The sequence below is a fragment of the Hakea prostrata genome, chromosome 11 (assembly GCF_041222555.1).
Source record: "Hakea prostrata isolate BN-2017 chromosome 11, UWA_Hpros_2, whole genome shotgun sequence".
Classification (NCBI taxonomy): domain Eukaryota; kingdom Viridiplantae; phylum Streptophyta; class Magnoliopsida; order Proteales; family Proteaceae; genus Hakea; species Hakea prostrata.
The window spans coordinates 2480554-2501133 of record NC_142610.1 but is presented as its reverse complement, the minus strand read 5'-3'; the positions used below and the strand labels follow the sequence as shown (position 1 = coordinate 2501133).

Sequence of the window (20580 nt, the reverse complement as noted above, 5' to 3'; positions counted from 1 at the left end):
AAAAGGTTGCTATATCAAAAGTGATAATGAAACCACACGAGCAACACTTGAAAATACTTATTTAGCTATTCCATATGTTTCTATAATTTTCCAAATCATTTGCCTTAATTGTTCCATAAAATTTTCCCCATAATTATTTATATTAATATTTTAATAATTTTCAAAAAATAAAATAATTATTTATTGGATGGAAAAATATTCCGACGCCATGAGTCTGTAGATCAGCCCATGGAGATCCACATATGTCTTTTCAATCACGATACAAAACATATATATCATGCAAAAAGTAAGCATTTACTGTGTAAAAATATACAATTTTTTACACAAAAAAAAAATAAATAAATTACTTAGTGAAAAAAATTTCTAACTCCATAAGTTTGTAGATTGGCCTATGGTGTTCAACATATATTAATTTCATACCCATCTAACAACATTATGGCATGCATTTTGGAAAAAAAAAAGTTTGGAGAACATTGATTACCTCTCAGATGAAAAACTCCGCAAAACACCTAGATCTGTGTGAAATCTCACTTGATTGTTGCAAACAATGCTATTCCCGTCAAGAATAAAACGAGACTATAGTTGTGTGTTGAAGATTGAACGGAAATATGGCAAGAAAGCCAAGAAGTAGGAGTGAGAAGGTCTGGGTGAGCTTTGGAGAAGAGAGAGAAAATCACAAAATTAAAAGGATAAATCGTGGATAATTTGGCGAATTTTCGGAATATATCGCCAATTTCGGCGATATATCGCAATTCCAAGACTCACTCAGGATTTCGGTTCGGTATTCATTGAAACGGCGAAATGTAGTTCTGTGCTTACAAGTCATGTGAGAAGAAGCCCTTGAATCAATGATCCAAGGGGTGGATGTTGAAGTGAGGAGCTTTGTTTCCTGTGTGAGAAAGAGTGGCAATAGAAGTACCAGTGGATGTAGAAGCGGTAGTCTTAATATTTTGTAAATGGCGAAGGATTTAGCTTACATCATCTTGAAAAGTCTTAAACAAGTCCTCCAAATAAGATCCAGAACCATTATCTTTGTTCGTTACTGTGTCAATACCACCATCAGATGTGGTATGATTGGCAAGTTGTTTGGCCCAACAAGCTTCCACTAAATGTTCAGTTTTACCGCAATGAGTACAAAGCCTAGATGCCTTATCAAACTGTTGAACACCACGACTTCTAGGAGGTCTACTAACTCCCCTGGAACCACGACCACGTCCTCTTCCACGAAATGTAGTAAAAGCTGAAATATCTCCCTTTGTGTTATTTCCAGAGGAACTCCCTTCAGGTAAGGCAATCTGCTGAAGTCTAGAATAGGCGTCATTAAGGTTAGGAACATGTTCACCAGCTAGGAGGTGGCCTTTGACGGCCTTCAATTCAGGATTTAAATAGCAAGAAATTTGTACACAAAAAATTCGTTCCTTTGAGTTTTAAGTTTCTCAATATCAGTCGTAAGAGGCTGAAACATATTTAACTCTTCCATCATACCTTTAAAAGAATTGTAATAATCCTGAAGTGACTTATCACCTTGCTGAAACTGAAATATCTTCTCAAATAGGCTGTAAATACGAATCATATTTTTTGCTTGGGAACGTGTCTCTTGTAGATCATTGCATATCTCCATTGCAGTTTTATGAAACATAACATTAGCAGCAATTTCGGGCTTCATTACTGTTCCACAACCAAATTTTGATAATTGCATCATCTTGAGTCCAGCTAGGGTAGGATTTATTAGACTCGGCAGGAGGTTCACACTCAATGAACTTAAACTTAGGACTGCAATAGATGGCTGCGCACCAAAGTAAGGAATCACCGAAAAAGGACGCAGAGAACACAGAGAGCAACCCTGTTTTGATTCAATAAAGCTTTGATACCATGTTAGGAAACAAATTTTAATAAACCAAAACAGTAGCTGAACTTGAAAGAGAATGAAGAAGAAAATGAAGAATCTGCAACAATGAGCTGCGATTCTAGCAAGAGCAGACTAGAATCACAGCCTTCTTTACTTATAAAATGCTGCTAGGCTAAATACAACTTAAGAAGCAAGTTAACTTGCCCTCCATAAAAGGAAACTAATAGTACATCTCACAAAAATAGAAAATAGAAAATAGAAAGTTCCAAAAAAGGAAAGAACATAAAAATAGAAACTTCTATGCTGTCTAACTCTTCATGACCAAGGAAACTTCTCTGAAAAAGGAAAGTAGACAACTTGAGCACCAAGAAAGACTATCCAAGGCATGTTCATCAAGGCAGCAACCTTGGACCATGAGTATTCTCAACAGACTCAACTAGAGGATCCTAATTAGGATAGGATTCCCTTTGCAACTCAATCTCTAAATAAAAACTAGAAAAGGATTGTTTAAGTAAGACTTTCCAAGATTCCCTTTGCAACTCAATCTCTAAATAAAAACTAGAAAAGGACTGTTTAAGTAAGACTTTCCAAAAAAATACAATATTGAAAATAAAATACCTAATTACCAGGAGGAGTCCTACTTGAAAATTGGACTAATACTACTCAGACATAGATCTTCAATAACTTGAGAAAACAAACCCAAACAGAAAGATAAAGATAGATCCATAACCCTTGGATCAGGAGGATTCCAACCAGACCCCTTGAGCCCTAGAAGGGCTGGGAAAATGACCAAAATACCCTAGGGGGTATTCAGGCAGCTTTAGTTGGGCCTTTTGGGTCTGGTTTATGGGCCTACGTATAAGGGGGCCAACCCTGGTTACATCAACTTCCCAGTATAATAGGTAACTAAACATATTCATTAACCTTGAGGTTAGTTTTGTGCAGTCATGCAACTTCAGGGATTTGGATGTGAGTCATGTGACTTTGTTTACCATCCTAGCTTGCAAATAGTTTCTCTAGAGACAACTTTAGTATAACTACCTTGCTGATCACCACAGTGCGTAATTGATCATTGCACTTCATTAGGGTTTGGAAAACACTACTGTGGCATCAATCTTCACCTTAGTATGATTGTGAGTTGTTGTGATTTGTGCAAGTTATAGAGATGCTACCTTGGTGTGCAAGTCTTGGAGCTGCTACCTTGGTCACAAGTTTTGGAGCTGCTGTCTAGAGTTTCCTTTTTAGATACTCTATTTTCCTTTCTTTTTTTTATGCTAAATAACCTTTATATTATATTAGTTAAGACATCAACTACAAAGTTTTGCTGTATCTATTACAACCAAGTTCTTGTGATTGTCTAGGGCAGATTCATCTGCTATATGATTAAACCATTGTTGGAGCGTTGGCAGAATGCAGCCACTGAGCTTAATGTCTTTAATATTACATATTATTTTTACCAAAATTGGGACATATGCTATAGGCCAATTGTTGTGATTCCGTGATGATATTAGGTTGATCACCTCCTTTTCTTCGTACCATATTTCATCCAGTGAGATTCTCCTTGTGTGTGCTTGGTCCATAACATCATTGATCCCAACTAGTATAGCCTCTTCTATCTTCCCTGTCCCTATTCCTCCAGTGCTCAAGGTTTAAAGTATCGGTATCGAGTATCGTATCGGTCAGGTGATTTTAAGAAACGTATCGTCCTGTATCGAGTATTGTATCGTTCTGGCTAATGTATTTTAGTGTAATTCAATAGAGGGACGTATCGAGATGTATCGTATCGGTTGGATCAAATATTGATACGTATCGGCTAGTATCGTATAGTATCGTGGGATACTTTAAACCTTGCCAGTGCTAACATATTGAAGTTTTCCTTTCGCAAAAAGAACCAACGATTCATCCAACACTGTTTAAGTTTGAGTTATGTACCCCTGCACATATCAAGAAAAACAAATGACCCTTATTAGTTCAACTCTTACAAAAGCAAGTATTTGGTTTATTAGAAATTACAAGGGTCTCTCTATTTAAGGGCTTATGCATCTCTATGGAAAACAAATTTAAGTCTTTGATCCACCTGGATGTGTTATGTAACACTTTGGTAGGATTGGGGTGACTTTATTAAAGACTTTGTTATTTCTTTCTTTCCAGACAAAATAGAAGATTATTATGAAAATCGATGGCATCCACTGCTGAGTCATTTTCTTCATTCTAGGGTTTTGAAAAAAAGAACTGCAAAGATCCAATATGGAACCCTATATTAGCCTTTCAGTTCTTAGTCCTAGAAGTTCTACAGCCCATATACGTTTTGTCCAGTCACATGAGAGGAAAACATGCCATATAGACTCCATAATTTTTTCACACATCTCACATATTGGATTCAATGGCATCCATTTATTGAGAATTTCTTTCACTGGTAGCCCTCCGTTTAAAAGGCGTCAAAAAAATAGTTTAAATTTGGGGTGAATGGGTAATTTCCAAAAGAAGTCCCACCATCTTTTAAGTGGGTTGGACACTTGGATGTTGGCATATTGCTTATTTGTAATAAGGTTTTTCTCGCCAATTTGGCAGAGAACTCATTGTTACTAGAAATAAGAGATATCCACGTATCCGGTTCAGTATTCAGAGAAAGATTTGAAATGCCATAAACTTGGGAAGGTTGAGGGAAGAAATACTCCGTGTTTAGATTGTTGACTGCCGCTTGTTCAATTGATGAAGTCCTTGCCCACAGCTCTGTGTTTGGTACTAGATAAGATCGATCGCTCGGTTCTTTTATCCACGGGTCAAACCAGAAAGATGTGGTCCTTCCATTTCCTACCTTCCTCCAGACCATTTTTTCGAGGGTAGGCAAGATTCCACAAATGTTGTTCGAAGTCCAAGACCCCTTTTTCTTCAATACCTTGGGATCAAAGGGCGAAGTGTTTGGGAAGTATTTCGCCTTTAGTGTCTGTACCCATAACGCTTCAGTATGTTGGAGCATTCTCCATCCTTGCTTTTGTAGCAAAGCTTTATTGATATCTTCCATTTTCTAAAATCCCAATCCTCCTTTCTCCTTCTGCTGACAACATCTATCCCATGAGATTAGCGTCAGTTGTCTCTCCTTTGTTGGATTCCCTAGCCATAATTTTTGGCATAATGAATCCATTTCTTTGCACAATGTTCTTGGGAACTTGAAGCATTGCATATGAAACAGGGGTTGTGCTTGAAGAACTGATTGTAGCAACACCCCTCTTCCTACAAACGAAAGACTTGCCGCTTTCCACATAGCCAATTTTTTCTTCATGTTGTTGGTTACAAACATGAGGTTCTTCTTTTTGGATCGACCATGTAACAACTGGGATCCTAGATAAACTGCATCCTTTTTCATTTCATTGATGCCCAGAGTTGATAAGATCACTATTTTCTCATTAGCAGCCACATTTTTGTAAAAGCAAGCCCCGCTTTTTTCAAAATTAATTTCTTGGCCAGTAATGTCTGAGAATAGTTCTAACACCGCTTTGAGGGCCAAAGCGTCTTCCTTCTCCGCTCGGCAGAAAAAGAAGGTGTCGTCCGCAAAAAAGAGATGAGAAATCTCAGAGGCTCTTCTTGCAATCTTAATTCCTTTGAAAAAATTGAGACTTCTATATTCATTCAGAAGCCTAGAGAGAATTTCCATTATGAAGAGAAAGAGGTATGGGCTCAAAGGACAACCTTGACGCAATCCTCGGGTTCCAGAGAACCAGAAAAAAGGATTACCGTTTTGTTTAATGGAAAAAGAAGCACTAGAGATTAGTGATTCAATCATAGAACGCCATTTTTGATCAAACCCCAAAAAATCGAAGATATTAAGCAACACTTTCCATTCCACCCTATCATAGGCTTTAGACATATCAAGTTTAAGGGCCACAAACCCCTGTTTTCCTTTTGTTTTACTCAAGAAGTGGAAGATTTCTTGGGCTATCAATATATTATCCGAGATTTGTCTATTCTCCACAAAAGCCCCTTGGCATGGAGAGATGAAGTTTTTCAACAGTGGGTTTAGTCTTCCGGCCAATAGCTTTGCAATAATTTTGTATCACACATTGTTTGCATAGACTAATTGGTCTGAAGTCTGCCACAGATGTTACCGGGTGTTTCTTGGGGATGAAACACAGAAGGGTGTGATTTACACCAAACGGGAGTGTGGAATGGGAAAAAAAGTTCAAAACCAGATCACAAAGTTCATGCTTGATTACATCCCAATTTTTTTGATAGAAGAAAGCATTAAACCCATCCATCCCAGGGGCTTTAAAGGGTTTCAAAGAGAAGATAGTTGTCTTAATTTCCTCTATTGAGGGTAATCCCGAAATTCCTTCAAGATTGACCTAATTGGCCACATTTGGGAATAAGCCTTCAATGAAAGAGGGATCCAAAGGGTTTGAGGACAAAAACAAATTTTGCATATGAGAAGAGAAAGCTTCTGCAATTTCAAAGGGGGTACTTACTCGTTTACCATTGTACTCCAGATTTTCAATCTTTCCCTTATGGCGATGAAGCTTGGAGGAAAGATGATAATATCTTGTATTCCTGTCCCTGTCCTTGATGTAATTACTTCTTGACTTCTGGAACCAGAATGTTCCTCAGCTGCCACAAGTGCCAATGAGAGGGCCTGTCTTTTCATATTGATCTCCTCCCAGTCCGGTGCAGGCATACTCCCAGTACCTCAATTTCCTCAGAGATGTTGTGGAATAGATTATCGATGTTTCCGAAAACATCTGCACTTACCCATGCTTTTTCAACTGCATTTTCAAAGAGTGGATGACAGTGCCAAGCCATCTGGTAATGGAACAATTTCCTTCCCTGAATTTTATTCTTAGCCAAGCAGAGAAAGATTGGATTATGGTCAGAGCCAGTTGCCGGCAGTTTTTTGAGGTTGGCCTCATTAAACAGGGCAATCCAGGAAGGTGAAGCCCAACATCTGTCAAGCTTTTCTTTGGTTAAGTTGGGTGGCTTTTGCTTATTTGACCAAGTGAAGGGTAAACTTGGGAACAGGATTTCATGCAGATCAGAACTATAGATTAAGTCTTGCAGAGCCGGTAGAGCAGGAGAAGGTTTGAACACATTTCCGAATTTGTCATCCTGGTTCATGACTTCATTGTAGTCTCCCAGGATGAGGAAGGGTTTGTTCAGGGATTGGATGAAGGCTAGGAGTTTTATCTAAAACACTTTTCGGGTTGCATAGGTGGGTGGGGCATAAATGAAAATTGTGATCCACTCTTTTCCTTCAAAAGTACAATTGAGGGCCAAAAAAGATTCTTCGTGTTTTAAGAGTGTGCAACCAGTACCTTTCTTTTGAATAACCCAAAGACCCCCTTTCAGACCTTTCACCCCTTCGCTGTTGGTGAACCCAATAAACAAGTATTCCTTGAATATCTTCCTCTTCCTCTCCATGAAACTCACATGATCCCCACATTTAGTTTCACACAAAAAGACCAAATTTGGGTGATATTTCTTGAGAATTTTAGACAAGCACTGAACAGTAAAATTTCCGTTCATACCCCTAACATTCCAAGATAATATTTGCATTTTGAAGATCTGGAGGGCTCCACACAGATAGCACCAGCACTTTTGAAAGTTAGAACATCCAATAGATAAAACCAAATGAGCTAGCACTAAGTCCTCTAGGAATGTGAGCCAAAAGATTAGAGGTGGGGATAATAGTGGTATTTAAATCAGAATGTCCTCTATTTTCCTTTTGTTTCTATTTTATTTACTTTCTATTTTTCCTATGACTTGGTTGTCAAGTAATCTCCTTAGGATAGTTTCCTTTTTAATATATTTGGGAGATTCGGAGATTCTATATAATATGTAATTTCTTTTTTTTTTTTTTTGTTGTAACTCAGTTTAGGAAAGTTTCCTAAACTAAGACTTGATTTTACATTATAAATAAAGTACCAGGGGAGAAGCCACATACAAGATTTCACCCTCTTCTCTTCTCTTCTTCTCCTTCTCCTTCTTTTCATCTTTACTCTTCTTCTATTCTTCTTTTTCTTTCTGAATTTCCTTTCAGTGCCCAGGCTGATTACACATGCTGATATTCTAACATGGTATCATAGCAACTTTAATCAGCCTAAGGACTGTTTTTTTTCTCTTTTGACTACTCAGTTTTTTTCTTATCTGGTGAGTAGCCACCTATCGTTGCCGTTAAGTATTCTTTAGATCCTTTTTCAAATTAAAGCATGAAGTGCTCTTGTTTTTGCTACAATTGAAGACCCCAGAGGAGGTATGGAATTACCTATTATTACCATTGCACGGCTTATCTATTGAACATGACTGATTCGGGAAAAAAAGGGAAAGAAAAATGGTAATTTGTTTTTCTCCTTCTCTCGCAACTATGTAGGATTTTGCGTTGATGTTTCTTCAGATAAATTGGTTTATTGCAAGTTTTACAATTACCACAACCTGCTTGCGTTCTGTTTTCTTGCCTCCTTGGGTTACAATTTTCGTTGGACTACTTGCTTAAAAATCTGTTTGGATGCCTAATTTATTGTGATAATTACTACTATACTGTTCTATTACTACCTTTACTGCCATAGATGGATAATACACTATTTACTCGAGTCAGCCTCAGCCCTTATTCTTCTGGTAAATTAGAGTTTGAGTTGGGTCTTGTATGCTGCAGCCGGTTGTTACCTAATTACTAAAATCGGCTTCAGGGTTTTATCTTTTGGCAAATAGAAAAGATATTATTTGGACTACTGTTTGATCCATTGCTATCGCTGGTTATATTGTTGCTGCTCTGTTTCATTGAGTCTTTATGGTCTTTAGGAAAGAAAAAAAAATCTGCTGGGACCGTATTGCTGCCACTGATTGTTTTGGGTGATACAGCACCTTGGAAAATTTTGTTTGCATGGTATTGCTGTCCTACTTACCTAAATTGACTGTAGCCTCACTTTCCTGCTTCTTTTTCTACCTGAATCGACTTCAATTGTGTTATTCTTCTGGTAGATGGAATAGTATATTAATGATCATTAGTTTTACAATAATTTCTCTTTGAGCTAATTTGCTATTTTTAGATCTCTGGGACATACATACTGGTTATCCACTCTTCCTCTAATATTGGTCGGTGCTTCTCTTACTGCTAAGTGGTTTACTACTATTATGTTGTGAGTACTACTTTTGCTACTATCTTGTTTTAGTTGATGCTGGTGATTTAAAATTTTCTACTGCAATGATTGGAAGTTCTTGTACTTGGTTTTATCATGTAACACAGTTCTTGAGTACCGACTTTTAGATGCTGGTAATTTGTTTTCATTATTTGTCCATGTGTAATGCTCAACGAGAGGGGGAGATTGGAGATTTATTCTATATCTACTCAACAGTTCTTGAAGAACATTATTTGTGAAGACGTTTATATTAGGATGGCATTCTACAATAATACCTATCCTTGCTTGATACCTTTTATCTACCTACTTGGTCTGCTGTAACCCATACTACCTTTTACCTATCTACTTGGTCCACTTACCTACCTATTTGGTCCGTAGTAACCCATACTGCTTGTTACTTGCCCATACTTTTCCCTACCACTTTCCTTTTTGTGAAGAGCTTATATGCAACTTTTGCCTCAAATTTTATCTTCTTGTGTGGAGATTCATCCCTACTATTGGAATTATTTGGATAATTGTTGGTGCTATACTTATCAAAAGGGTTCATCTCACCCCAGCTTATTATTCTCGTTGTTAGATGGTTCGTTCGACATGAAGATTGTTTACTTAAGTTGATGTTGATTACCTCCTGGGTGAACTTCTCTCAGTGTTCATCGGCATCTGTTATTGCTACTTCTGTTTAAAATGATGGAGCTTTAATATATATTCTTGTTATTTCAAGACTGGTGCTACCTTTTAAGTTTATTCTTATTTGTCGAAGTTGGAGCTTTCTTTACGTATACTCTAGCTTAAGGGGGAGTGTTGAGATTTACGCAAGTTATGGAGATGTTGCCTTGGTGTGCAAGTCCTAGAGCTGCTACATTGGTGCACAAGTTTTGGAGTTGCAGCCTAGAGTTTCCTTTTTGAATATTTTCTATTTCTATTTTCCTTTGGTTACTGTCTAATTTTCCTATTGCTTGGTTGTCAAGTAATCTCCCTAGGATAGTTTCCTTTTTAGCATGGAAATTCTATACAATATGTAATTTTCCTTTTTGTTCTAACTCAGTTTAGGAAACTTTCCTAATTAGGACTTGATTTTACATTATAAATAAAGTAATAGGGGAGAGCCAAACATACAAGCTCTCTCCCTCGTCTCTTCTTCTTCTTTGGTCTTCTTCTATTCTTCTTTTTCTTTCTGAATTTCCTATCAGTCCCTAGGCTGATTACACGTGCTGAAATTCTAACATGAGTGATTAAAATGAAAGAACATAGCAAGGGTACTGCCTATTGCTTCACATTATCATCATTACTGATGCCTTCTTTTGGTGGTTGCGCTGCCAATAAGTACATTATCTTGAAACCAAGGTGCTCTTCTGGAATATAAGGAATAAAATTATCCTTATAAACATTGAGCATTGATATGTCTATGCTCTTACATGTGAAACACTAAATGGCACCTGTTGGCATCCCAGGAGGTGAAGGCTGGTTGAAAATAGAAACCATGTTGAGGTGGTGAATATGTCTGGCTAGGCTGTGAGATGATATGTGAATATGTCCGGCTAGGCTGTGAGATGGTATGTCAAAATTACGTCAAGCTGGTTGGCAACGATGTGAAGATGCTATGGAGGAACTCTTGTGAAGCAGTCAAGCGTTAACAAGAATGATTAAATCTGGAGTATTTGTCTGGAAAATTCTTTCAATTATACGGTTGCCTCAAAATTTCCTCAACTTGATATGCCACCTGGACTGCTCCTCTATGGTAGATAGTCTATTAGCCGCAAGTGTAGCACTAATCTATGGATGTAAGTCATTTCAGAACTAAACTAATTGGACGTCCTTGTCCCACTCAAACTCTGAGCAAGTGGACTAAGTAATAGAGTTTGGCCATGTACTCCCTGACAAACAGTTAATCTTGTCTTAATTTAACAAAATTGATGTGTACATGCTGGCATGCTGCATGTTATCATTTATTGGGAATCTTCAGCCTATTGTAATTCACATCTTAGCCCATGTAGGAGTATTAACTTGGCCAAAACCTTGAATATAGTTTTGTTATTAGTGTTGTTGAAGTATATACACTTGGGCTATTTACTGTTCACGACACTATTCACGTGAACAGTAAAAAATCTGTTTTTACTGTTCACGGTACTGTTCACGTGAACAGTAAAATCTGTGTTACTATTCATGTGAATAGTATATGCTAGTGATGCTACTCTACTTTCTATTTCTAATGTAGGAGTCTTGCTACAAAAGTTTGGGACTTTTTAGAAAGCATAGTTTATATTTTGGTGGTAGTTTCTATTTTTAGAATTTTCTATTTTAGGAGCTAGGAAGTTACTAAAGCTGGAATTTTTTGCTTCCTTTTTCTAGAGGACAATTACTTGTCTCTCAAGTTGTATTATATTCATTAGAAGCTATAAATAAAAGGGCTTTGTGATTCTAGACTTTTAAGCAAGAATCACAGACCGAACCCCTATAGGGGTAATTTGGTCATTTTCCAGCCCTAGTTAGTTGATTATTATATTTTCAGAATTTTGTTTTAATTTTCTGAGTCCAATTCTATTTGAAGTCCTAGTTTGAGTTAGTAGTTGAGTTCTAGTGTCATAGGGAGCCTCTCTTTTAAGTAGGACTCTTCATGAATAAGTAGGTCTCTAATTTCAAGAATCCATATGGCCAACCCCATTTAGTTGGGACCCCCCCCCCCCCCCCCCGGGGAAACACACACCCCCCCCCCCGGGGGGGGGGGCCCCCCCCCCCCCCCAAAGGGGGGGGGGGGGGCCGCCCCCCGCGCCGCGGCGCCCCCCCACGCCCCCCCCCCCCGCGCCCGGAGCGAAAAGCCGAACCTTGGTGGGACAAGGCTTGTTGCTGTATTTCAAGATAAGTTATTTATTTTATGTTGCTTTTATTTATTTGTAAAGAGTATCCTGACTATTAAAGGAAACCCCAGTAGAATTGGTTTCTAATTCCTAATTCCTGGTTGAGTCTAAATCAATTCCCAGAGTGAGATTCTTTCTTTCTTGATATAAGCCTTTAAATAAGCCATTCTCTTCATTGTAAAATCGGTCTGCATTGAATAAAGATTGAAGAATTATTGTGGGAAACAAGTTGTGGTTCTCTTAGGAGGGCACGGCGGAATTCTAAGGTCTTGTCTTCAATTTGCAGCAACAATTACTTTTTTACCTATCAAATATATCATATTCTCATCAAGGAGCAACTCCCCTTTATTCCTGGGATAGAGAAGCTTCAAAATGGCGCTTTTTTTTTTTTTCATCAGTATCTTTGTCTTATGTTTATTCCCAGTAACAAAAGGTGAGCCAGTGTAGCAAACAGATTTCTCTTATTCTTTTATTCCAAAGGCCCAAAAAAAATAAAAACAAAAAGAAAAACAGAGAAATAGAGAAATGGAAGTGTTTATGCAGGTCCTCATATGCCAGGCACAGCCATCTGAGGAAAGAGGAATACACTAATGTGGATTGGCTGGTTCAGTTTCTGATAGATAGCCTACATCCATATTTTGTACATCTATAGGAGTTAACCTGGTCATTTTGGGATCCAGAAACCAACCTGTTGTGGGCCGATCAAATGCATAAGTAAAGTTCATGGCAATGGCTCTTAGAGTTTCTAAACTCATATGGTGAAATGTTTGGTTTAAGAGTTGGCATCTGATAAGGTCACAGGTATGTGATGAGCCAGCCTTTCAGCCACTTATGGGAATGGGTGCATATACAACTGGTTGGCTTGCTAAGGAAATGAACTATCGAACAGGGACAATCCAGTATGTCCATTGAACTTAAGGCTGTGTACCAAACTGGAAGAAGAAGATTCATGCTCCCCAGCATCATTGAATTGACTAAATGGACTGTGTGGCGTATGCGCAGAGTGGACTCTACAGGACTGTGTGGCATATGCTAAGAGTGGACTCTACAGTAAAGGACAGGACTCTCTGTGCTGCTTCCTTATCTTCCTTATTACTAGATAAGCTATCAACTTCAATACAGTCAGTCTTCTCATTTTCTCCAAACTAGGGACAATGCCTTCTTGTATAGATTGTAAGGGTGGCTGGATGTACTCCGTGGTCCCTGACTCCCTATGAGAGGTAGCATGATCAAACTGAGTCTCCTAGTGAATTGAACTGTCTCTAGCTCTGGCTCTTACATCTCTGCCTTGTCATACTTCTTTTGAGGTCTTGCATTTCTGAACACCCTGTTGGGTTCCTCATCATCATCCTTGTCAGATGTGGGTTCGAATGGTCAGGGTGTCAGTGTGTTTCTTACCCTTTCTAGCCTTGTAGCTGTTTGCATTACACCCATCATTGGCTATATAGGGGATAGGCACCAGATTAACACCCCTCCCCCAATTTTTTTTTCTTTCTTTTTTTGATTCAGCTGCGGTTCTCTTCTAACACTTGCACCACCATGGTATCCTTGTCATCTAACTCTCTCTGGAAAACATTGGTGACCTCATTCTCGGAAGTTTCGTTCTCCATACTCATGTGTATGTGCTGCATCGCCAGCCTCATATTCTATGGCACCTAAACGAAGTCTGCCAGACATTACGAACCTAATTGGTTGCTTGCTTCTCATTGAGTGGATGGATGAAAGTGTATACGGTTTTGCTTACAGTCAGAGCAGAACATGTCTGGTATAGGGCCTTGACTGTATCCTTTCCAAGCTTTCTGCCGAATCCCCATATAACACCCACCATTCATCTGCATTGGTTGTGCCATCTCACAGAAATTTTGTAACTTCGGTTGAAACTACATATGACTTATATTTCATATCTAATTTTGTTTCAAGCAGGTTGAGATTTTTAAAATTTTGTAATTTCAGCTATATTTCTCAGATTTTTCAAACTATGTATCCAAGTCCCTTCCAAAACATTGGGTTGATTAGATGCCTTGATTACAGTGATCCCCTTCTTTCTTGCCCATCATCATTTGTATATGGGTTTGTTGAAAGCCCACTGCTCGTTTGAAGTAACAAAGGTGATACAGATCAACCCAGCCTCCACCTTCTCTTTGATGAAATGTCTGTCAATCTTCACATGCTTAGTCTTATCATGTTGTACTAGGTTGTGAGCTATGTTGATGATCAATGACTTACTATTTAACTATATAGGAACCTCCAAATTTGTCCCAACCTCCTGAAGCAGCCTTTCAGCCATAATACCTCACAAATGCCCTGAGCAATCAACCTAAAGGACCTCCCACAGCTTGATTCTTGCTTCTCCAAGTCATAAAGTTACCTCCACATACACACAATACCCAGAGATAAACCTCTTATCATCTGAACATCCTGCCCAGTCTGCATCTGTATATGCCTCAATCTTCGAATGTTGATAAGCTGAAATTAAAATATTTTTTCCTGGAGTGGCCTTCAATTACCTCAAGATCTGATACATTGCATCCAAGTACGAAGAGTAGGGATCATGCATATATTGGCTAACAAAACTAACTACAAATGTGATGTTAGGCCTAATGTGAGAGTGAGATAGATAGATCAACTTTCCCACCAACTTTTGATACCTTGTCTTGTCAACCGGTTCTCCTCCCTTTGCCTTCAAGTGTAGGTTAGGGTTAATAGGAGGTTCAGCAGGCTTAGATCCTAGCATCCCAGTATCCTCAAGAAGATCCGATATATACTTCCTCTGAGAGATAGATACATCATTGGCAGAATATGCTAACTCTAGCCCTAGGAAATATCTGAGTTTTCCCATATCTTTGATCTCAAATCTGGTTCCCAATAAAGTCTTCAAAGCTGAATCTCATCCTCGCTGCTGCCTGTGATCACAATATCATCCACGTATACTAAAAGTACAGTAGTGTAGGAACCATCTCTTTTGATGAACAAAGTATGGTCTGCATTGCTCTACTTATAGCCATTAGATATCAATCATTGCCTTATAGAACCTTCCTAACCATGCTCTTAGAGATTGCTTCAGCCCATATAAAGCACTCTTCAACTTGCACACTTTTCCACGAGTCTCGTTAGTAGAATACCCAGGTGGAACATCCATGTACACATCCTCTTGGAGTTCTCCATGCAGAAAAACATCCTTCAGGTCTAACTGTTGTAAACTCCTCCTTAACTACACATGAAAGAATAGTCCGAATTGTGTTCATCTCCGCAATAGGGGCAAATGTCTCCTCATAATTAATGCCATAGGTCTAAGTGAAGCCTTTGGCCACCAATCTTGCCTTATACCTTTCAAAAGTTCCATCTGTCTTATGCTTGATCACAAACACCCATTTGCACCCAATAGTCCGCTTTTCTGTAGGCAAAGTCACAAATTTCCATGCTTTGTTTTTCTCCAGATCTCGCATTTCCTTGTCGATAGCTTCCTTACAATTTGAGTGAGATAATGCCTTTTGCCTAGTGTTCAGAACAGAAGTTGAGGACAAAGAGGAAATGGAACTTTGAAACTTTGGGGATAGGGACTGATATTAAACATAATTGGAACTACGATGTTTGGTGCAAATTCGCGGCTACTTTTTCAATGCAATTGGTAGGTCCAAAGTAGGATTAGAAGAAGGGTCAAAGACAGACTCACCTAGAGGAACGGATTTTTTAGGACTACTAGGGGGAGGTGTTTAAAACTATGGCTTAGAATCTTGTTAAGCCAAAAAAATATTCTTAAGCTTGATTTTGTTCCAAAAAAATTATATACTCTTAATTGTTTAGGGTGTTTGAATACTGAAGTTTGTGTTTTCTTAATTATTTATGGCGTTTGAGTACTGATGATTCTTACCCCCACAAAAACAAAAAAAGAAGAATAGAAGGGTTTGAATACAGATGGTACAACCCAATCCGTCAGGTGTGCACGTTGCACTGTCATCTTGTAGTTTATGCTAGTAGTTGATTTTATTGGTGCGAAAATCAAATTCCATGGTAGAATCATTATATCTCATTGATTGATTGATTTTCAATTCCAATTGAACTTAGTTTATTTTGGAAAATTTACTCTGAGTGATCATTATATCCATATTTGGCCACACCATTAACCATTTCCATAACAGTGATAGGAGCTAGTTTAGTTTCATTAGCTGATAAATTTCTAATATGAATTTCTGCTACGCTAATGAAATTTGCTGCCACTACATGTCTGACTCTTGGGAGTAATCGCTTGTTGATTAAGAAAGCTGAAGTTTTTAATGGGAGTCCAAATGGAAAAAGAAAAAAAAAAAAAAAAAAAGAATATTAACTGAAAATGCAAGATAACACTATTTTAAAAGAACATTAGTTAGTAAAATCTTTGGTTGTTGTGGCCTGGACCTCATATTGAATCCTTTGTTTTGCCTATTATAACCAAAGGTTGCTGCCCTTGCTTGGGAGCCTGGGGCAAATAACTCCTAACACACACTATATTGTCATGATCTTGTAAATTTCTTTCTAATAGTTGTGATTAGTGGCACAATGTTCTCCATTCGACATAGTTGCTAATTTGTACAAGAATTCTTGAGCTTTTCTTATTCTTTATTTTCTATTTTATTTGCTTGGAATATTAATTTTGAACCTGTAACATGCTATCAGATGGTTCTTCACTTTTCTTCAATTTAAATTACAGGAAAGACCATTAACATCCTCACATGATGAGGACCACCAGAAATATCAAGCCGGAAGACTCTCTACTGATGGTGCAATGTCTTTCTTTCATAGAGATTCAAGAATACGCCCCACTAGTCCTGAACAATTAAATACTGAAAAGTCTAGGATGGGGGATAAAAATGCAGAGCCAAATGAGATGTTATGGATAGGATTTCCAGCTTTTTTGAATGTAGATGAGACAATCTTAAGAAGGGCCTTCATGCCATTTGGTGAGATTGAGAAGGTTTCTGTGGTTCCAGGTCGCAGCTATGCCTTTGTGCGATTCAGGAGTGTAGTAGCTGCTTGCAGAGCAAAAGAAGCTCTTCAGGGAAAACTATTTAACAACCCACGTGTAAATATCTGCTTTGCAAGGAGTGATAGTGGCCCATCTGAGCGTGGAAGAAATTCATTGACTTCCTTATCCCTTCATTTCAAGTCAGATAGTCTCCCCGGGCGACAATCGACTGAGAATTTTCGACTGGACAGAAATTTTGGGGGTTCATCGGGAGAAACTCATACAGGATCCCCAATTTTTTTTTCTAATTTAGAGCCTGGAGACTCTGGTGTCACTGGGATTGGCAGAAACAATTCTTTATGGACAGGTGGTGGCAGTCCCTTTGATCAGCTCAGGTTACAAGCTCCTCGATCCAAACTGGGGCAATCAGAAGACACATATGAACGTAAGAGGAACAGTTCTGTGAGAGACGGGGGTGCTCGCTGTCGTGATTTTTCTCCCGACTCTCTAAAGAGTCCACATTTTGAAAATTCTTGGAACTTGACAGATGATGCTTTTCTTTTCCGAGAAGCTAAGAAACTAAAGACTGGGATGATTCCTTCTGAGAAAGAGCTTCCAGAATTCCCCTTTTCTGATTTAGAGCAGGACAAACCACATGGTGTTGTACAAAGGATGTTCCCATATTTACCAGAGTATGAGGCTCACAATAAGAACGTTGAGTCTGGATCATCGACTTATAAATGGATTCCTGATCATGCCATGAACTTAATCCGTGCTCATGGGGAAGGCAATGGCCAGGGGACATCCTCCTTTGATCGCTTTGATGCAGGCTCTGGTTCTTTGCCTGGTGTTATAAAATGGCAAAGCTTGAGTCCTGAGTTACGTCAGTCTCCTCAAAATGAAGAATGGAAGTGGGAAGGGACAATAGCAAAGGGAGGAACTCCTGTCTGCCGTGCTCGTTGTTTTCCTGTTGGAAAAGTCATGGACGTCATGCTGTAAGTCTTTGCTGTCAGGTTCAATTTATTTATCTTGATTGTTAAATTGAAGATTTTTGGGACTAATGATCTGATGATGATTTTCATCTTTTTTTTTCATTTAATCATGATGGTATTGGATTTGGCATGTGTGAACTCACCAAGAGTTTATTTAGTGGTGGACTCCAATAGATGGTATTCACTTGCTCACTAGTGTGGGATTCACTCGATAAAATCCAATACAACTAGAGGTGTGTTTGGATGGTCAAATGTATCTGTTCTTCAGATATAGACCAGATAATTGGATATCATAGACAAATTTTATTGCCTTTCAGGTTTCTGAATGATAACTGGTACAGATCCGGACATTGTTGTTTCTGCTTCAGTTTATTATTGTTTTTCAATGGTAATGTGTTACGAAAGCAAATTGGAAATTATTGGATTAAAATTTAGGTGCTGAATTAAAGTATGAGTTAAATACCCAACCATATCTAGATAGTGTAGTTGTCTACTGGCCCTGAATTCACTTTGTAAATTCCGATTTCCTTTTTCCTTCTTTGGGTTCTCTCTTTGAGCACTAGTTGATGCAAACTTCATGTCACAGGCCTGAGTTTTTAGATTGCACAGCAAGGACAAGTCTTGATATGCTTGTGAAACACTTTTATCAAGCTGCCAGTGTTTGGGTTGTCTTCTTTGTTCCCGAAAGTGATGCTGACATGGCATTCTATAATGAATTCATGCATTATTTGGGAGAGAAACAGCGAGCAGCAGTTGCTAAATTGGGTGAGAAGACTACCTTGTTTCTTGTGCCACCATCAGATTTTTCTGAGAAAGTTCTTAAAGTTCCTGGGAAAATGAGCATCTCTGGAGTTATCTTGAGGTTCCAGTACCCCAATTCTAATTTTGGTTCCCCCCATCATCCACATGAAACTGTGGATTCCAAGGTCCCATTATTGCATGAGGATTTATTATATCCAAAATCAACGTCACCTGATGTTAGGTCATCTGCCTGGGGTCAGCGTCAAAGCTATGTGAACTCATCTTCAGAACCTACTCCATCAGGAACTTCATACTCTGCATCAAGGAAAGCAGCTGTTGAAAATCCTTATTCGAGGATTGTGGCTGGACAAGCTTCATCTGCATCATTACCTGAGTCCCTGAATGAAAGTGGGTATGACCAGTCACTTCAGCATCACAACCCTGCATTTCCATCAATCTGGTCTCGTGATTTGCGTACCCCAAATCCTGATGCCATAAACATACCTACCAAGATATCCGGCAATTCTGCTGTCCGTCCTGATGATTCCATCACCCAGGAATATCATCCTATGAAGCCAAGGGCTATGCAGGAGACAAGCTTGGGTCATTTCTCACCTGGAATTTTAGGTATTCCTGTATCTAGTAGCAGCAAATTCACGCAATTGGAGACCAAATCACAGTCATCTGCATCTGTTTCCATTCCGTCACTGCAGCTTGAACAGCTTGCACAGTTGAGTTCTTTTCTTGGACAAAAGCAGGAATCTAGGAATGCGCCTGCTTTCTCCCTAGGTGAAGATAGTAAACTGATAAACCTAATAAATCAGGCTGCCCCAGTTCAATCATCTCAGAGCTCTAGTATGCAGAATTTCACATCTTCTAACCCTTCACAAATTGGTCAAGGGCAGTTACTGCCAACTGCCAGTGCCACAGCAATTCGTTTAACTAGCTCTGAGCAGCAAGTTGGGGGAACCGCATGTGATGGAAATCAATCATTGCAGAGTAACAGTGCTAGGGAAGAGACGGAAGCAGATCCACAGAAACGACTCCAGGCAACGTTGCAGCTGGCTGCAGCACTTCTTCAACAAATTCAACAGCAAGCAAAGACCGTTGATCAACGGTAGTTCTATCTTGCTCAGTGGAGTTTTCTCTGTCTTTTGTTTACAAAGAGGAAGGGTTCATGATCATTTCTCTTTTTATACTGCCACTCTTAGTTGTGGAGTAGTTAGTATAAAAGAAATCCATGTTGCCTTCACTAACTCAGAGTTTGATGCTACCCTCTCTTTTTAGCTTCTTCTAATATACTTTCTTTTTAAGATTTTCAGTATTTTCTCTTTATTCTATTAAGTGGGAAATCAATAGATATACTTGCTTGGTTATTCAAATTGGAGTGTGCCCCAAGATAAGATATTACTATTGTTGTTTTTCTTTATGGTTTGGGAGGAGAGCAACAAAGGAGGATCAAGGCTGGTCCTCTCAGCATGCATTTGCCAGATCTGTAGTCTGAAAGTGGACTATGTTCATGGAGCATTGAGCCAGCTAACTCGTGTTAGCTTAATGACCTTGGTAGTGTAATTTTTTTTGCTTTACTTTGTTCCTAATTGTATTTTAACTCTTTTAACTTTTTTCAGTTGGAATTGGTACCTGGCTGAGGAAGAGTTCTATTGTGAGTAGAACTTTGTTTTAGTGACTGAAAATCATTGTGAGGCTCAATAACCACATAATTTTGACTATTGAATGAAATAGAGTTGCCCTGGCATGGAATCAGTGAGAAGCAGCAGGTGTGAGATAGGTTACTCACCTTCCTTTTATTCTCTGTTGTACTGCCAACCAGTTATTCTTCGGGTTTGTATTTTTTATTGCTTCTGCTAGGTTGTTCTCTCTGTGTACAACTTATTCAATCACCCTTTCATCCATTGTTGATTCTCATCCATCTGTTCTGATTAATCTGCATTAGTAGAGGTTGAAATACTTCCTGCAATGACTCTCTTACAGAGTTGTTATTGGTTCCGATCAAGCCCCATCTGTGAGAGATCAACTCATCCGCTTGGATTATGACTCAGGGTATTGAAAAGCACCC

The 20580-nt window shown here is 38.7% G+C and overlaps 1 protein-coding gene across 1 annotated transcript in view; it reads left to right on the top strand.

Annotated features, from left to right (window-relative positions):
• The window catches only part of LOC148999567 (RNA recognition motif (RRM)-containing protein), a 38294-nt gene extending 18200 nt beyond the window's left edge, over nt 1-20094 (top strand). Inside the window, exons 3-4 of the mRNA XM_089140091.1 lie at nt 16516-17765; nt 18349-20094. Of these exons, the coding sequence (XP_088996217.1) occupies nt 16516-17765; nt 18349-19624 (2526 nt within the window). The 3' untranslated portion in view covers nt 19625-20094. The remainder of the gene's footprint in view (nt 1-16515; nt 17766-18348) is intronic.
• The last annotated feature ends 486 nt before the right edge of the window (nt 20095-20580 follow it).